Raw genomic sequence first — 19081 nt, 5'->3', positions numbered from 1 at the left:
TAGCGATTTCTAATATTCTCATATCATCAAGAGACTCAAATCCCTCTCGTAAATGAGAGAATCTCACCTGCAGCCGCGGAAGTAAATACGAGGAGTCTCTTTTTCGTTTTTTTTTTCAACGGACACGCGTGTCCTTTTGAAATTAAATATTATTTTAATTGGATACGGCTTTGCTGTGTCCGACACGTATCGGTGTCGTATCAGAGACGTATACATGTATCTATGTATCAGATACAACGCGCCTTCATAAATAGATGTATCGGTGCAACATAGTCTATATATTGTTATTCAATTTAATAATGCTTGCTTTCTCTTTCATAATGGCATTTTTTTCCTCCATCGTTCTCACTGAATTGTAAATTTCTTGGCGGCTAAAGTCCTCAAAAGAAAATTCTTCGAGGTTGCTGAAGGAAAATTCTTTGGGAGTACAAGAAAATGTTTAGCAAATGATGTCATACCTACCACTTGATATTGATAGGCAAGACATAAATCATTAAACATATGATCCAAACATGCTAAGATCATTAACTTTATATGACTAATGAAATTTCATTTACGGCTTCGTTTGGGACAATTTTTTTATTGTTTCTTGAAAAAAAAATTAGTACAAAAAAATTTAAATTTTGTACTAAAAAATTGTTTTAAGAAATAGTAAGAAAGATGCACCAACTAAAGCCTAAGTTTTATAATCTAATAATCACATAAAGCTTGCCTCAAAGTAGAAGTGTAAAAAATTAACACGAACCGAAACCCAACCAAGAAAAATGCGGGTATGGGTTAACCCGTTTGGGAAACGGGTCAGGTCCGGGTTGGGATTTCTGACCCGTTTGAAAAACGGGTCAAGTTCGAGTTAACCTAAAAACCCGCGGATTGACCCGTTTGTAATCCCGTGTGAGTGTCTGACCTGTCTCGTCACTCGGTCGTGTCGTTCAAGGTCACGTCACCAATGTCGGTTTGCCGCTGTCCCGTTCGCGTTGTTGCAGTGCTGTTACTACCGCTGAAGCCAACGGTAGCGCGAAGAGCTGAAGACTGCCATTGCCGTCCCACCCGCGAGCTGCGGCTGATACTGCCGCCGTCTCGCCTGAGCAACATGTTGCTACCGGCCTGCCTGAGAGCCGAAGACTGTTGTCATCCCGCCCTCGCAGGTTGGGTCGGGTCAACCCGGTAACCCGCACGGGTTGGGTTTGGGTTGACAATCCTGCCCCATTTGCAAAACCGGGTTGAGTTAGTGTCAACCCGTTTATGGCCAAGTCAAATCGGGTTCGACCCAAACCCGATCCGTTGACCCGAATTAACACCACTATCTCAAAATAAGTCAAATGTGTTTCGCATGGTCCTTGAAAATCAACTCATCTAAGCTAGCTATGTTCTCCAATCAACTCTTTCGTTGAAATGTCTCTCTTTGACCGCAATATTGGAAGTACACTTATTTAACTTCTAGTCTATGTGAACAATATCATTATCACAAAAATTTACTTTGAAATTTTGATGAATAAATTCGGTCAGGTTTGTTTCCAATGGTCATTGCAAAGAATTTTTTTGCCATTTTTTCCTCTGTGGGTTCTGGCGGCTTTTCATCAGAATGAATTTTTTAATGGATTTTCATAGTAGAAACTCATTTATGGTGGGTTTTTTTCTCCAATCAAAATGAATTTTTAAGGTGGATTTATGGTCGTAAAAACTCTTTTATGATGGATGAAAAATCCATAAAAAAAGTAGTTTGATTTTGTTTGTTATTCGGCAGATTTTTCTTCTAAAAATCATGATTTTTTTTTGTAGAGTAAAGTTGATGCCATGTAATATTTATCAGTCTTCTTTCCCGGCTATTCTCTATGAAGGATCATGATAACAATACCTTGAATATGTATGCCACCATAATTGCTGAGTTTTGATGGATATGTTCCCTACTCACTATATTTGGGCAAATTATTACGTCCGGTGTCCGATTCGTCTGGACACCAATCCTGACGCGCCACGTCACTGAAATACATTGGGTCCCAATGTAATTTGGTAACGTGGCGCGCCCGGATTGGATGTCTGTCCGGTGACCGGACGTAATAATTCGCCCTATATTTGGCATCCACCTTCTTCAAGCCCAATTACTTTATTGTAATAATTTGGGTGTGCGGGCTTCAAAAATTCCTTCTCTGGCCTCTCTCGCTTTCGGGGGAGTTTTAACGGATTAGATTCTGGGGTAAATTTTCAGAAGACAGGTTGTGTTTGAAATAAGCTACAATAGCTCTAGAGCATAAGACATCAAGCTTCACCAGAGAGTAGAACAACTATCAAACTTTTTCACATGAAAATTTGTAGATGCAAAAATAATTTTTTGTTCAATGATTTCAAAAGTAGAAAACAATGTCCTATTTATAGGTCTTTCTAAGCATAGATAATTTTGAAAAGCTTTAGAAGCCAATGTAATATTATTACATGAATTGATCACTTATCAAGATACATACGAAAATTTAAGAAGCAGTAAGAAAATCGTTCCAAACTAAACCTTAAACCACTGGCGTAAAATTCATCTTACTAGTTAATAGATGAAGATTGAATCTACAATTTGGTTAACCGACAAATATTGTTTAATAAAATTATTTGGATACTTGATCAAAAATATTTAATAAAATTTTAGTGACTTATTTGCAAACTAAACCCCTACAGGTTCTTGGAATGACTGTCCAATTAAATGGGAAATATCTCAATATCATGCACTAGATATGAAAAACCTCCACAAAAATATCCATGTGATATATTGAGCTAGTTTAAAAGATCATTTGGGGTAATTTATTTCAAGTCAAAAATTTATGTGATGAGAAACAACTTCTTATGATAAATTCTGCTTGAGTTTGGTAGCTAGAAGAAAATAATTTTTCGACTTATTTAATAAACAAGATTTATATCACTCACATCAACTTTTTGATAAATTCCGCTTGCCGGCCCTATCACCGTCACTTAGCACCACTGCCTACCATGGCCACTAGCCATCGTCACCAGCCATCGCCTTCAATCAGGTGCTATTGGCTACTATCATTATTAGACTTTACATTACATTCTTTTTGCTGCAAGCCAAATATTTTTAAAAAATAATAATATCTGTATTCCTTTTATACTCATCAAAACAACTTAAAACATTTCAAATATACCATATTCATTCGACTCTTCATTCATTTTTCACCAAATCAAACAGCCTCATAAATTATTTGTAAAGCAACTTATCATAACATATAAACCTGTAATGCAGCTAATTATAACATATAAAACATCCATAATTTTTGTTGAATGAAAATGAAAAGATTTGCTGTTGAAAGCACACATTTATATTCCCCCTAAAGAAATTATAGAATAAACTATTAAGGGTCAATAAAAAAGGGGAGAACATATACTTTTATAAACGGAGAAAATATTAATTTTTGTACTAGAAGCCGCTTTAAAAGAAAGCCGACCCAAACGCAGCCTTAAATGTCATATACCATCTATGTGTATGAAGCTACTTCCTGGTGACTTCATCAATCTCTTCTGTTTCATAATTTTCCTAATCTTTAGAGCCTCATCCCACCTTTGATCAGATGCATACAAGTTTGACAGCAAAACATAATAATCTGGAGTATCTGGCTTCATCTCCATTATTTTTCTAAGTGCCTTTTCTCCAAGATCTAATCGTGGCTTCCGCATTTAATTTCAGCATCGTTGATTTCTTTGTGGTGTTTTGGTTTGTAGTTTTGTTTTAAAAGATCTTTAACAATCAATTCACCTCTCTCTTAATTAGCCTTGGGCTAGTTTATAAGGGCCTAACATCCCTAACGAACTTTCAAGTGGTATCAGAGCACTTTCTAGTGTCATTTGAGCACTTTCACTTTCTAAGCATGGATAATTTTGAAAAGCCTTAGAAACCAATGTAATATTATTACATGAATTGATCACTTGTCAAGATACATATGAAAAGAAAATAAGAGAAATAAGATAATAAAAAATAAAAAGTTTAAAGCTTTCAAAAATATGAAAATTTGAATTAGCCAAATAAGGCAAGTAAAGTGGCCTTGAAATCAAACAATTTATACAACTTGTTGCTTCATTAATTTGTATAGATCACACACTCATCGACGGACTTCAAATTAAGTTTATTAATTATTATGGGTCATCCATGGGCATGCATGAAGAGTTGTAGAAGATGAATAACTCAAATCTTGATATAGTGCTTTAGTTTATGATCTTATCCTTAACCTTTTCTCATGGTGCTGCTTCAGCCTATTAAAATTTTGCATGTTGTCTAGATGCCGTCACAAATTTTTTCACTTCACATGCCACTGGTCCCATTATCACCTTCAGACACCATCAATCTCGTAGCCATCTTCCCATTATGCATAATACTTTTTTTTAGACGAGGAAACATTGTCAATAGGCCAGTTAAAACCTCGGTCAACCTAGCGGGCAACCCACACCAATTTACCCGAGCCGACGGATGCATAAGACATTAATGCATTCTCTAATAAAATTTCGATACTCTACTTGTGATAGGCGATGGAAGCTCCCTCCCGACAAGTATGTAGAGAGAAAGATGATCGAATCCCATTCTCAACGATATCTCATTGCGACCTCCTCTTTGGCCTATCACAACCTTCCTCTTTGTCATGGTCTAAGATATCATCATTAATAGAGTTATAGAGAATGATATATTATATAAATAGTACATTTTATATGTTACATATAAATATATAGTTTTTTAACTAAAAAGCTACTTTAAGAAGCAATAAGAAATCCGTCTCAAACGAAACCTTAAACCACTAGAGTTACATTCATCTTACTAGATAATAGATCAAGATTGAATCTACAATTTCGTTAACCAACAAATATTGTTTAAAAAAATTATTTAGATACTTGATCAAAATATTTAATAAAATTTTAGTGACTTACTTGCAAACTAAACTCCTGCAGGTTCTTGAAATGACTGTCCAATTAAATGGGAAATATCTCAATATCATGCACTAGATATGAAAAAACTTCCACAGAAATATGCATGTGATATATTGAGCTAGTTTAAAAGATCATTTGGGGTAATTTATTTCAAGTCAAAAATTTATGTGATGAGAAACAACTTCTTATGATAAATTCTGCTTGAGTTTGGTAGCTAGAAGAAAATAATTTTTCAACTTATTTAATAAACAAGATTTATATCACTTGATGTCTAACATTCGCAGTTGATCCCCAAATGATGCCTACCAATGTCCAAAATCTATTAACTAAGAACATTTAGACTCTATTTTTCATGACTATGTTGCCCCTCTTGTAAGGATGACTTGATTGATCACTAATCTTCACTTGATGCCTACCATTCACAATTAACTAGAATTATAAGCATCCAACATACCACTTCCTAACCATAGAATCTTACCTTCTACAAAGAGAACAATCTAGAAAATTGCTCAAATATCATTTAATGCTATACTATCATTATAAAAATTATCTTTTAAAAATTCATATTTATTATTAAGGTCTTATTCATTTAGGGAGTAAGATACCCTTATAATAGTATTCTTCTCAGTAATTTTTCAACTTTTTGACAAATTCTACCTGCCGGTCCTATCACCGCCGCTTACCACCACTGCCTCCTATTGCCACCAGCCATTGCCATCCGCTGCCTTCAGTCAGGAACTATTGGCTATCACCATCATTTGACTTTACATTACATTCTTTTTGCTTCAAGCTAAATATTTTAAGAAAATACTAATATCTCTATTCCTTTTACACACATCAAAACAACTTAAACTATTTCAAATATACCATATTCATTTTATTCTTCATTCATTTTTCAGCAAACCAAACAGTCCTATAAATTATTTGTAATGCAACCTATCATAACATATAAACCTGTAATGCAGTTAATTATAACATATAAAACTTCCATAATTTTTGTTGAATGAAAATGAAAAGATTTGCTGTTGAAAGTACACATTTATATTCCCCATAAACAAATTATAGAATAAACTATCAAGGGTCAATAAAAATTAGATAATGGAGAATGTGTCATGTCAGCAGTACCTGTAATGTACAATGTGCCACGTTAGCAGTACCGAGCCGTGGTACCGAACGAAGGGATGACGTGACGTATTTTAATTGGTCTCCAAATGATATTTTTCGTCTGCACGGAATAATTAATCTAATAAAAAAGGGGAGAACATATACTTTTATACTGATTATATGATGCTCACCAAACCATTCACTCGAGGTGAATAATAAACTGCACGAATTGACTTCTGCCAGAAAACATCAGCATCTGAAACTTTTCTCTTCACTTAAATGTCATCTACCATCTATGTGTATGAAGCTACTTCCTGGTGACTTCATCAATCTCTTCTGTTTCATAAGTTTCCTAATCTTTAGAGCCTCATCCCACCTTTGATCAGATGCATACAAGTTTGACAGCAAAACATAATAATCTGGAGTATCTGGCTTCATCTCCATTATTTTTCTAAGTGCCTTTTCTCCAAGATCTAATCGTGAATGGACTCCACATCCATGAAGCAAAGCTCCCCACATACTAATCTCTGCATTCACAGGCATTCTCTCCATGAATTCTACTGCTTCCTCAAGCCGTCCGGCTCTTACTAGCATATCAACCATACACGCATAATGTTTCATGGATGGAACTACATCATACCGTTTAGACATTCTATCAAAAAGCTCCTTACCTTCCTCCACCATTCCAGTGTGACTACAAGTCGACAGAATGCTTGTAAAGGTAACATCATTGGGTTTCAAATCTTCCATCAACATTCTTTGAAGAAGATCAAGAGAAGTACCAGAATCACCTTGCAAACCATAGCCGCCCATCATTGCACACCATGTAACGGCATTTTTATTTCTCATCTCATCAAATACTCCACGAGCTGATGTTAAATCCCCACATTTGTTGTAGAAATTTAGGAGAGAAGTACTAACATAAATATTTGAAAGAAAGGAAACTTTGATAGCATAAGCATGAAATGAGTCTCCTATATATAGTGAACAAATAGAAGCACTAGCTGAGAGAGCATTCACTATTGTTACAGCATCAGGCAAGTAACCTTCAAATCTCATTTTGTGGAAGAGTAATAGAGCTTCAGATCCAAAATTATTCTGAGAATAGCCTGCCATCATTGCATTCCAAGTGACTAAATCCTTCCAAGCCATCCTTTGAAAAACATATTCAGCTTCCTTAATGGCACCACATTTTGCATACATATCAACAATTGCATTCATCACAACATTGTAATCTTCTACTCCTAGCTTTATTCCAAGTATGTGAATTGACCTGCCTATATTCAAATTGGACAGTTGCGCCGAAGCTGAAAGAGCACTTGCTATGGTGATGGAATTAGGCATTATGCCGGCCCATTTCGGGTTCGAGAAGAGTTTCAGCGCATCAGCTGCGCAACCATTCTGCGTGTAACCAACGACCATTGCAGTCCATGAGACGAGGTCTACATAATCTAGTCCATCAAAGACAGCATAAGCATCAGTAACTTCCCCACACTTGACATATACATCCAACAATGCAGATCCAATGAAGGAGTTCATAGCCATCCCTTTCTTCAAAACATAACCATGAATCCATCTTCCTTGAACTAAAGCATCCATTGATGAACAAGCTGATAGTATGCTACCCATAGTGTATTCACTAGGTTCTACACCTGCTAATCTCATCTTGTTAAACAAAATCAATCCCTCTTCAGCGCAATCATTCTGAACCAAACCAGATATGATTGTGGTCCAAGAGACCACATCCCTCTCGGAAATTGTATCAAATAAGATACAAGCTGATTTCAAATCACCGCATTTGGCATACATGGCAATGATTGTATTGAGAAGAAAATCATCTGGGTTCCCAACCTTAGTTATATGGCAATGAAGCTTCTTTCCCTGGTTAAGATCCAGCAATTTAATGCATGCATTCAAAACAAGCGAGAACAAGACATTGTCCTGCACTAGAAGGAACTCTCTAAAACGCCCGTAAAGGTTGATCGCATCTAAATAGCAGTCATTCATGAGATATGATTTCATCATTGCTTTACATGAGTAAAGATCTGGGACAGTAATTTTATCGAACACCATGCGTGCGCATTTGGCGTCCCCCAAACCAGCATAGGAAGCAAGGAGCTTTGTCTGGAAAGGGAGGTTTTTGGCCAATCCATGGACGAAGAGCAAGGCATGGGATTTACGGAGAGAGAACAGGTTGGTACAAGAATCTAACAACGAAATAATCTTGCCTGGGACAGTTCTGGGTAACTCAGTGGAGTAAGTACGGATATGGAATTTAGTCGGGTGGAATAATCCCCGACTCCGGCAATAGATGCCGGCGAGAGAGCGTAAAGCTTCGGATTTTGGTGAAGGAATCGGAAGAAAGCGTTTTTGAAGCGCTGGTAAGACGACTGCCATCCTCCTTCCATCGCCGCCGCCCCCGCTGTAGCCTGTTTAGGAGGAGGGGGCCAGAGGAACCATACAAATTGTGATCTGAAATTGGGAAATTTATATTTTGATTCAGTATAAGTAGAAAACTTGGAGATTCAACATCGCAATGTCTCTCTATAATAAATATCCATTAATCTTAAGGATCAAAGCTCCCGTCGATCATTCAAATGTTGATGCTTACTAAGTAGGATTTGATAGCTTGTATGACATTTAAGTGGATCACTTCAACTACCATTTTTACATCTAATCACGTGTGAATCAATTGTTGCTATCCACCTCAACACCACCTGAAGCTAGGACATTCTCGAGAATCTTTCCACACCCAAATGAGATGAACTCATGCACTATTACTTTTTTTGTAGCGCGAGAGAGTGGGAGCTTCAAGTTTGAGAGATTATTTGAGAGAAATGAAATCTTCGTTCTCTCCTACATTGGATGTGGGTCATGGTAACAAATAACTTAAAAATAAAAAATTATATGTGACCCTAAACTCTAAACCCTAAACCCTAAACTCTAAACCCTAAACCCTTCACCAAAAATATTCTTGGTGAGAAACAAATCACTTTTAATACTAAATTCGGGATCAACCGAACTCCAATTTCAACAAATTTATAATCAAATTGAATGTCTAAGTAAGACTAACCCAACAACGTCAAAATCAATCTAATCTAAGCCCTAATTGACTCAAATGAAGTGCTTAAAGCATATTTAGAAGTTCCAAAATATTAATTTGATGAAATTGATATCCAAATATGACATGCTTATAGTTGAATCGAGTGGCTCGATGAGAAGAATCCAACGAGCCTATGATCACTTAATTTTGGCATCATTATGACACTTAAATAATGAATAAGTAATTTATAATTGAGGGAATCAATATGGGTTGTTCGATGAAGCACTCCAAATTTGTTTTGAATATTCTCCATATTTATATAGCATGCCACTCTCAAAATATATAAATAGACCACTCTCTTCCCACATGAAAGGGGCTTGGACCTTTTGGAGTCTTAACATTGGGCTAAAGATTCAAGAGAGTTCTAAGGCTTGAAGAATCCTGGAGCTCTACCTCAGCACCACCACCGATGAACCCTCATCATCAGGGTACCATTGCTGGACTTCTGCCATGCCATCGCCAACGGACCTCTGTCTGATCGCCACCACCAATCCTCCATCCGACCTTCGTCAACAATTTAAAACTTTAGGAAAAAAAATGAAATATTCCTTATAGTTATTGATAAAGAATAATATAGATTAAGTCCTTTGATCATCAAAAGGTGGGTTGGTGAATCTACCCCCGAGTTGGCTCTAATTGAACTTTTAAAGCTACGAATGTATCAGGAGGCCAAATGTAATACCTTGTATAATAATAGTATTTAATCCATTTTAACCTAGCCCGATAATTTTTGTATGTTAGAGCTTATGCATTTTTTTTGCAAGTGTCTAAGAATTTTTTGTCTACATGTGAATGCCTGAAATCCATCCTGAAGTGTCCCATGAGGGTATGTATGCTTGAAATCTAAAAGTTAAAATTTTCCCAAGGGAGTGATGTAAAGGTATTGAGCTCTTTGTATTTTAAGAATTTAAAGGGGTGTGCTGCAGCTCTGGATTTTGGCGCGGCGCAACCGCGCTCTTTATTAAGAGTGTTGCCATGTTGGAGTTTTAAAGCCTACTAAGACAGATCAATATTCATAAAAATTTCAATACCCTCTTAAAATTCATTTTGGCAACCCCCCTCCCCTTACGCTAGCTTAGTGTAAGATAAAATGGGGTTCAAGTGACTTCAGCCCTTTTTCTACCATCGATTCAGTTTGAGGTAAGTTACATTATGTCTATCTCAATTTTTAATGATATGAGAAATTTTAGAATTTTCTAATTAAAATTATACATTTGCAATGTTCAAATGAATATAACTTCACACATGTTAAACTTTCACTATATAATTTTTATATGATATAGATATGAGTATTCTTGACATTTAAATATTTTCTTAAAATATTTCTATTGGGCAGAGTAGAAAATGCACTGGTTTAACCAATTAAAAAATTAACTTTGTCCTCAAAAAATATTTTTGTAGTACATTTAAGGATTCAAAACGATGTTCAAGAAAATCCTTAAAAAGTTGGCACAAATATGAAAATTACAAAATTTCTACTCAGTCTGTTAAATATGTTGACTACTAGTACAACATTCTTTAATAAATTGCATTATATATAATAGTTCGTATTTTAACTTTGTCAATTTTTTTTTTCTGGGGTCATTATAACTCCAACACACAAATCGTTTTCTCCATATTATTTTGATTCTAGTATTTTACTAACATAGATTTTTTTGAAAATTTTTGGGCATCTATAACAATTCTTAAGAAATTGATACATATCGGTACAATTGCAGATTTTGGGACCATCAGGTGTCCGTTTTACAAACCAATTTTATCGATATTTTCTAAATAAAATTGTTTATTTTATAAATATTTTTTATAGTTTTTGAACAATTAAAATGATTTATTTAAATTTTATACTTAAAAATTGACTCAATTAAATAGTATTATTAATATTATACTAATATTTTACTATAATATCTAAAAGCACTCAAAACTTCTTTCTTAAACCAATAGCCTCTTTGATTTCAGCTAACAGAACTTGATTTGAGAAATTATGAGAGAAACGTGAGGAGAGATAAAAGAGAAGTCCATATTTGAAGGTCATGAAGCGATTTTGGTCAATCAAGCCTATTGGGAGAATTGCTCATCCCGGTGTAAGGAACATTTGCGCTATTTCTAATTTAAAAAATTTTATGTTTTTGTTATTTTTCTGATCAAATTTGTATTTCCATTATAAAAAAATGTGAATAACTTTGTATTGGCTAAACTTTCACTGCGTAACTTTTTTGTATGCTATAGAGATCGAGATTATAAATATTTTGAGTTTTTATTTAATATTTTTTACTGAGTGATTTTAAAATATAGTAGTTTTTGTCTACTAAAAAAATTATTTTGATATTTAAAAATAGTAATTTAGTTCAACAAAAACTTTATAATATTATTTTATACAATATTTGATAATTTGGTCAAATTCTGAAAATATGAATTTTTGCTCAATATAAATTTTATTGTCTACCATTAGCATTTTTTGAATTAAGCTTAATTATGTTTTATTTTTTGTAATATATTATAAATGAATATAAATATATGCTTAAGTAATAGTTAGTCACTATTACTATTATAATATTGTGTATTAATGCACGTGTCATACAAAAGACATGTAAAGATTGATTGACCCATTTGTTGGAGACTGACTGATTTGTACAAGATGGTCGGCTAACGGGCTTTCCTTTAAATACAATATTTTGGTGTTATCCTCTATTAACTCACATGATACACTGATTGAGAGTTATAAGAATATTGTTACTGTATCATCGGACAAAGAGTAATGACTCTATTTACTAAGTCAACAATTTACTAATATTGAAACTAACACTAAAAAACACTATGACATTCAAGATCTCTTACTTTTTATTTATCTTTTCTAAGAAAATATATAGTATTTTAATGTTTATCCTCCTTAATTTTTTTTAGTCAATAAAGAGGAAAATAAATAAATGTGCCTCTACTCATGCAATTTTCATATTTCAAAAATAATATAGAGTCTATTTTGAGAAACGAGCAATGGTTGGGCATTAAATGGTGAGATCCTAAATTATTTGTAGGTGACATCAAAATATTACTAAGATGTGTGAATTAATTAAACTCAAGAGAGAATGAAAATTTAGACATAGAAGCTTTAAGATTCATACTAATTTGTTGTTAAAAATACAAATTGATATGACTTAATTCAACAATAATATCTTAGAATATGTCAGACTCATCCTTGTCTCTCTATATATGGTTTATGGCTTAAATATGATTATAATCCAAAAGCTACATACGCTTCAAGGTTTTACTTATAATAGCTTTCTTACTGTTGTATAAAGCAGCTTAGTATAAGATTTTTTAGAAAATAATGAAAAAGTAGTGGTCAAAAGTGATCCTAAACTAAGCTTAAAACAAGATTCAGGCATTGTTTGGGTTGACTTTTTTTACTGCTTCTTAAAACAATTTTTTAATACAAAAATTTTAATTTTTATACTAAAAAGTTATTTTAACAAGCAATAAGAAAATTGTCTCAAATGAAATCTCAGCCTTATTTCCCCCAAAAAAAAATCTCAGCCTTTATTTGGAACAGCTTTTTGACGGCTTCCATCAGACAAAAAACAGAAGAATAACAGTAACCAATGAATAAAAAAAAATAGCAGCACCAGTGCATTTGTGATTTGCTGCACAAAACCCCTGCGCTAACTTTTCTTGAGTTGTCATCAATCAGCTTAAGTAGCCACCAGAGTTCAAAAGCTCTTTCATATTTCCATGGTCTCTGAATTTGAACTAAACTAAGCTGTTATATACAAGCTTGTGAAAATTGGACCGGACAACAAATCAGAAGAATGAGAGGTTCACGGGTCGACCAGTTCGACCAAGAATGAGAGGTTCATGGGTCGACCGGTCGACTGGGGTCGAACCAGATAACGTAATAAATAATAATATTATTAAAAATTAAAAAAAGGAATGAGAAATTTTCTTCTAAAACATTTACTCTAAACCTTGCTGCACCTAATCAAGATAAACATCTAGTTTTAAGAGGAACTATGCACAACCTGGGCATGAAAAGGATGAAGTATTGCTATAATTGATCTAAGATTGTAAAAAATGCAAATATTCTAACGCATCATTAACAAAGAAAAGCAAACAGCAAACTGCAGCATATAGCATATGGCACTAGTCTTGATGAGTTTGATAGTAGACATGGCAAACAAGTAGGATGAAATAAGTAGAAAGATTAATGAAAAATCCACTGATAGTTGAAATACAGTAAGTACATAAACAAGATAAGCACGTATATCTAAAAAAACCACCACAACAACAGAAGTTGGGGTAATAACCCCACCAACTACAAATATAAATCGACAACAGCCCAAACCGTAGAAAATACGCTCAACAAGCTGAACTTCGGAAAAAAAATTTTTTACATTTTAGAATAGGAAAAAATCAAATTAAAAACATACATAAAAAATACATTCCATTGATTCACATGATTCATGTATGTGTTTGAAAGAAAATAAAAAAATAGAGTTTAGAAACAAACGATACAAACAGAAGAGGCGAGATTTGCCTTCTGCTTCGCGAACGAGCAGGCTCTTCGGTGATGGCTTCCGGCTTCACGAATGAGATGAGACCGCCACGATATGGGAACGTAAAAAGGCAATAGACGAAAACTGAACACGCGACACAATGAAATAGGTTTTTTTTTTTCCATAATCATCACCCTTTGCATCTCAACGTCCGATTTCTCATTTTCGCGTTGTAGGTGAACTGGCCGGTTATCCGAAATCGGAGCCGGTTTGGCGGTTGAACCGGTGGTTGAACCGCCGTAGAGTGGCTGAACAACGGTTTATAATATAGCGGTTTTGGTTTGAATGTAACGGCGGCCGACCGGTTCGTGGTTCAACCGGTTGAACCGGCAGTCCGATCGAATTTTAAAAACCTTTTATATTATAATATATATATATATTATAATATATATATATATATATATATATATATAATATAATTGGATTTTTAAAAATAGGAAAGTCTCCATTCTTAATTTCCCAGTGTGAATCAGAAGAGAGCTTCAACAAAACAAGCCATGCTTCATAATCTTCGTAATATTGCTGATAAGCATCTATATATGAAATGAATGAGGGAAAACCTTAAAGAAGAACAAATGATGATTGATATTAAAACATAAGGAACAGTCTAGTTGACCATCTAAAAGAATTTATATTAATTCCATACTATAATAATGAGCAGACTAATTCATTACATATCTCCTCAGGCTACTCATATCAAAGTAGGGTGTCAAAATCTAATATGACCTGAACCTAACCTGAAAATTCCCGTTTGGGTTAACCCGTTTCATCATGGTCGGGTCCAGGTGTGTGTAATTCTTACCTGTTTGTAAACCGGGTCAAATTCGGGTTGACCCAAAAAAACCGAAACCAACAGTATTGTGACCCGTTTGTAAGCATCACGGGTGACCTATCTCGATTGCTGCATCACTCGCTGAGTCGTTGCGTCACTAAGTCACTCTTGTCGAGTTTAAGCTGCCGCTTCGTCCAGCTGCTATCCCGCCCACGCAGCTCTGTACCGCAACTAGCACTGGTAGCGCGGAGTTGCGGATGGTCAGGTACCGCTGTGCTCCTAACGACCGACCCGACGGACGGATCCGGCCCGCCTCGGGCCGCGACGCAGCCAAGACAAACAGACCAGGATCTGGCTTTGGAATTTGCTTCAGAACTGATTCTTCCAATATTTCAACTCAAAACAGACACACAGAGCTACTATGTACATCAAATGCAGCGGGACAAATCATTATTTTTCTTTCCTCAAAAAATACATCTACAAATACAGTACATGGACTGCAAAAAGAACAAAGAAGAAAAGCCATGACTGATAAAAATCAAAAAGTATAAATACCTATCACAGTTCAGACTCTGAACTCTACTCCTGGACTTCCTTCCCTTTCCCAGAACCTGAAAACCAACGTAGAAAGCATGGGGAGCTACAACACTCAGCAAGACATCAAAACCTCGCAATATCAAAATCCTCAGAGTCCACCATCAACACAATCAGACAGAAATCCGTACAGAAATCGGAACAAGAATTGTATTCAACTCAGGAACAGAATCAGAATCGTCAGTATTAGATCAAATCAGAACAGATATCGGACATATATCAAATCTATCAATCAGAATCAGATATCAGATCAAGAAACAAATCTACACGAATACGATCAGACAGAACTGTACGGAAAACAGAAGTCATATCAATCAGATTCAGCATAGTATTGTAATTATAGCTAAATTCCCTGACACTGACAGAATCTCTACGGATTCTGGCCCCTTATGCCTCCCTTTGTGCTCACGGCACCAGAACAGATGTGCTTATAGCACTTAGAACAGATGTTTCTATACCACCAGAAAAGAATTCATCGGATTCGGAGCCAACAGAATAGAGTATCAGATTTCAGATTGAGCTCATTTCAGATTTCGCCCAGACAACTAAGCTGAATCTCTTAGGATCCAGCCCTTATAACTCCCTTTATATAGCATATACAGATAGCATATCAAGTTCAGAGAAATCCGGACAAATTCAGAAATCAGACAAAAATCGGGAAGCACAACGGCTGTATACAGAATTTTACACAAATTTCCTAAAAATCACAAATTACCAATTATTCACAGATGTTCAAACGACATTGCAAGACTTTTATTCTACTGGCACAACATTTTTAGAGCATCGTGAAAAATTATCAGCGACAGAAAACACCGCGGGAATGCAAAAATACCCGTTCAAATTCTCCAGAAAATATCAAAATGTGCACACTCGGCAGCCTCAATAACATATCAAATAGTTACGCGGGTAAAACACTGAACCAATCGGGAAATACGGACGAAATTCGCCTAACAAAAACGAAAATCCGGACAGAAAACTCGTTAAAATTGCACCTTTCTGAAAATTGAGAAAGGCGGTAATTGTGCCTTACTTGCGTAGCAACATTATCTCGAACAATCTCGTAGACGAAAACGGCTCGGCGTCGCCCGAAAATCAACTTTTCCAAATTTGCCCTCGACCTTTCTCTCTCCTGCTGATATTTTAGATATTTGTATTTTCTCTCTCTCAAAATGACTTGATTTCAGCTTAAAGTGCTGCTGATCGGCCCGGCCGATCGCTACGAAGTCCTGATCGATTACACAAATTATCAATCGGCCTGGCGATATTACCTGGAGCGATCCTCAGCGACGATGCTCTCGTGACTTTTGCACCTGAACTGATGCGGCCTGGACATTCTCAGGACGATAATTAATTCCAGGATGATTTGCTTCTTGACTTTGCCTCCACTGATCGTATCGGGACACGATCCATCAGATCAGCCGCGACGATCCCTATCAGGAAATCATTCCTGGAACTTGCTGTACGAGATCTGGAGCAAAATTCGTGCACTGATCGTCCGGGACGATCCAATCGGCCCGGACGCATCCTAGAATGCATTTGATGTTACAAATCTCGCCCAACTTCAAAAAAATGTAGTCCTCGCATTGTCCAATCAAACGACGTCAGAACAAGTACGGGTACGACTGTCTCATGTCAGTATTCTTTGCTCCCAAGTCGCTTCCCGTGCAGTCGGTGCTTCACTACACTTAAACCATTGGAATCTCTTACTTCATAGCTTTCGGACGTCGTACGCCAAAATCAACTCTGGCTCTCCTTGTACGCCAAATTCTCTTGAATCTCAACCTCGTCACTGACCAGCTTCTTCGCCAGAGTCAGATACCACTTCCTCAAGTGGATACGTTTAAACTTATGCACGTCAGGCATCGAAATCAAAAGCAACAGTCTTTTGTCTAATTCATGTGATTTTGTTAAGACAACTTTCAATCCTTCCAGGATTTTAAAAGGTGCGCAACATACCTTGGACTAAGCTTGCTCACACTGGCCAAATCTGCTCACACCCCTTCATCGGGCTGACTTTATGATAACAAAGTCACAACTTGAAATTCAACAAACGTGCTGTGCTTTCTGATTGTAATATTTCTGCTGTCGATCCTGAGGCGCTTTCAATCTTTCTTTTATCAGGCTGATGCTTCTTAACCAGTTTCTTCAACAGAAAGTGGCACCAGTTGCCTGTCTATCCCGTGCTCAGTAAGTCAATAGGGTAACGACCTCCTTCATAAACAGTAGCCTCGTACGGTGCCATATCCGTACATTGACTGAAAATGTTGCTTATAGTGGCAATTCGATCAAGGGTATGCATCTTCCAGCTCCGTCAAAGTCCAAATACAAGCCTCAACAGATCTTCCAGTACCGTGAATGGTCCTCTCAGACTGTCATGCTAGGATCGCTACTGAAATGCAGATTTTTTTTTTTTTTTTTCCGTACGCGGCTAAGCCTTGCTGGATACCTTCCAAAGTCGGAAGTTAAAACCGTCCGCTCTCGATCAGAAACTATCCTCGAAGGCACACCGTGCAATCTGATCAATTTCCTTCACTAAAACCGTCCAAATGCGATCCCCTGGATTGGTCTGTCTGATCAGGAAGAAAATGGGGGGGACGCTTCGTCAATCTGATCTACTAACGCACAATATGGCGTCGTGTCCTTGTCTAGATTCGACGGATAACCATCAGCAACGTCCCATCGTTTACGCTCGCTCCCACTTCCGACTCAGGGATAGGCAACGACTGCACAGTCCCCTGGTCGCTGATGCTCGGCCTCAACCAACTGACAGCTCGCATCTCGACACAAACTCTGCCACATCCTTTTTCATTCCAGTGCAAGCCGAAATAAAGCTTGCATGTCATGCTACATCTTACATGAATCCTGACTGAACAGTGTACGCTGAATGCTTGACGTTCGATCGAGGGGAAATCTCCTGCTCTCAATCGCCGAAACACAGTACCACAACCTGTTCTTCAGAAAATAGCCCACCAGAATTCAGTAAAGTTGCGAAGTTCAGGAGTCTTACCGACATATCCAATCTGAGCAATCACTCGTAAATTAATAGACATCTGACTCGGACTTCTTGAAATCCTTGCTTCGCAAAGAAGACTGAATGCTCATCTGAGCCAAATCCAACCTACTGGAGGAAAAGTCAACCTCACACTGTAATCGCTCCATGTCTCGAATCAATGGAAATCATCGCTACTAGTGAGCTGCAAATCGTAATAACTCTGAAGACTTCTGCTCAGCGTCCGCTACCACATTAGCCTTCCCGGCTGATACCTGAATGGTCAAAATCGTAGTCCTTGATCAACTCGAGCATCTTTCTTCTGCAGATTCAGTCTTCTGAGTGAAAGATGTACTTCAAACTCTTGGATCCCGTGAAAATTCTCACATCTGACGGCCATATAGGTAATACGGCCAAATCTTCAAAGTTAAACACACAGGGGCAGCTTAACCTCCAAAATACATGCGAACGGGATAAATTCTTGCTCATGTGGTTTCAAACTGTGCTTGAGGCATAAGCAATTACCCTTCCATGCCTGCATCAGCACACAACCTAGTTGTTCAAGTGAAGCCACTGAACACCTGAAATCATTCCGTAGCCTGAACGTATAAGGCTAACACTGGAGCTGAAGTCAGACAATCCTTCAATCTCGAAAACTAAGCTTCAACTCTGGTCCAAAAAAAAGGTACTGCCTTCTGTCTCAGTCTCGTCAGAGGCGTCAACAATCTATGACAATCCCTTCACAAATTTTCCTATCTATATCCGACCATGCCCAAGACAACTACCGTACCGTCAAATACCGTAGTCGGCCTTGGCCAATCGGGCAACAGCCTGAATCTTCTGGGGATCACAGAAAGTGCCTGCTCCGCTCAGCCATAAATGGGGGCCCCAGAAATGAAATGTTCTTCGCCAGAATTCACACTTGGAGAACTTGCATACAGCTGACTGCCGCTCAAAGTCTACACACATACTCAGTGGCTGGGCATGATCATCCCAGAAGCAGAATATACTTGCAAATAGTCGTCGATGACAGACAATCACAAATCTGATCGCCAGAAACT

General features: G+C 36.8%; 2 protein-coding genes across 3 annotated transcripts in view; both read right to left on the bottom strand.

Moving 5' to 3' along the window:
- Positions 1-3245: 3245 nt before the first annotated feature.
- Positions 3246-8861, bottom strand: LOC110113104 (pentatricopeptide repeat-containing protein At2g03380, mitochondrial). Of its 2 annotated transcripts, XM_020845529.2 has the most exons (3): positions 8678-8861; positions 6489-8487; positions 3246-3653 (listed from the first exon to the last, which is right to left on the bottom strand). In XM_020845529.2, exons 2-3 carry the CDS (start codon positions 8410-8412, stop codon positions 3463-3465), a joined length of 2115 nt encoding a protein of 704 aa, XP_020701188.2. In that variant the 5' UTR covers positions 8413-8487; positions 8678-8861; the 3' UTR covers positions 3246-3462. The 2 variants fall into 2 exon arrangements, with proteins under 2 accessions (XP_020701188.2, XP_028553393.1); XM_028697560.1 differs by lacking the exon at positions 3246-3653 and having other exon boundaries at positions 6049-8861.
- An 8815-nt stretch (positions 8862-17676) lies between these two features.
- The window catches only part of LOC110113115 (putative leucine-rich repeat receptor-like serine/threonine-protein kinase At2g24130), a 22375-nt gene continuing 20970 nt past the window's right edge, over positions 17677-19081 (bottom strand). Inside the window, exons 6-7 of the mRNA XM_028697554.1 lie at positions 18821-19079; positions 17677-17978 (exon numbers count right to left, since the gene is read on the bottom strand). Of these exons, the coding sequence (XP_028553387.1) occupies positions 17677-17978; positions 18821-19079 (561 nt within the window). The remainder of the gene's footprint in view (positions 17979-18820; positions 19080-19081) is intronic.

The sequence above is a fragment of the Dendrobium catenatum genome, unplaced genomic scaffold, assembly GCF_001605985.2.
Source record: "Dendrobium catenatum unplaced genomic scaffold, ASM160598v2 fragScaff_scaffold_972, whole genome shotgun sequence".
Lineage (NCBI taxonomy): Eukaryota > Viridiplantae > Streptophyta > Magnoliopsida > Asparagales > Orchidaceae > Dendrobium > Dendrobium catenatum.
The sequence above is the reverse complement of the archived record's forward strand: the minus strand, read 5'-3'. Positions and strand labels throughout refer to the sequence as shown.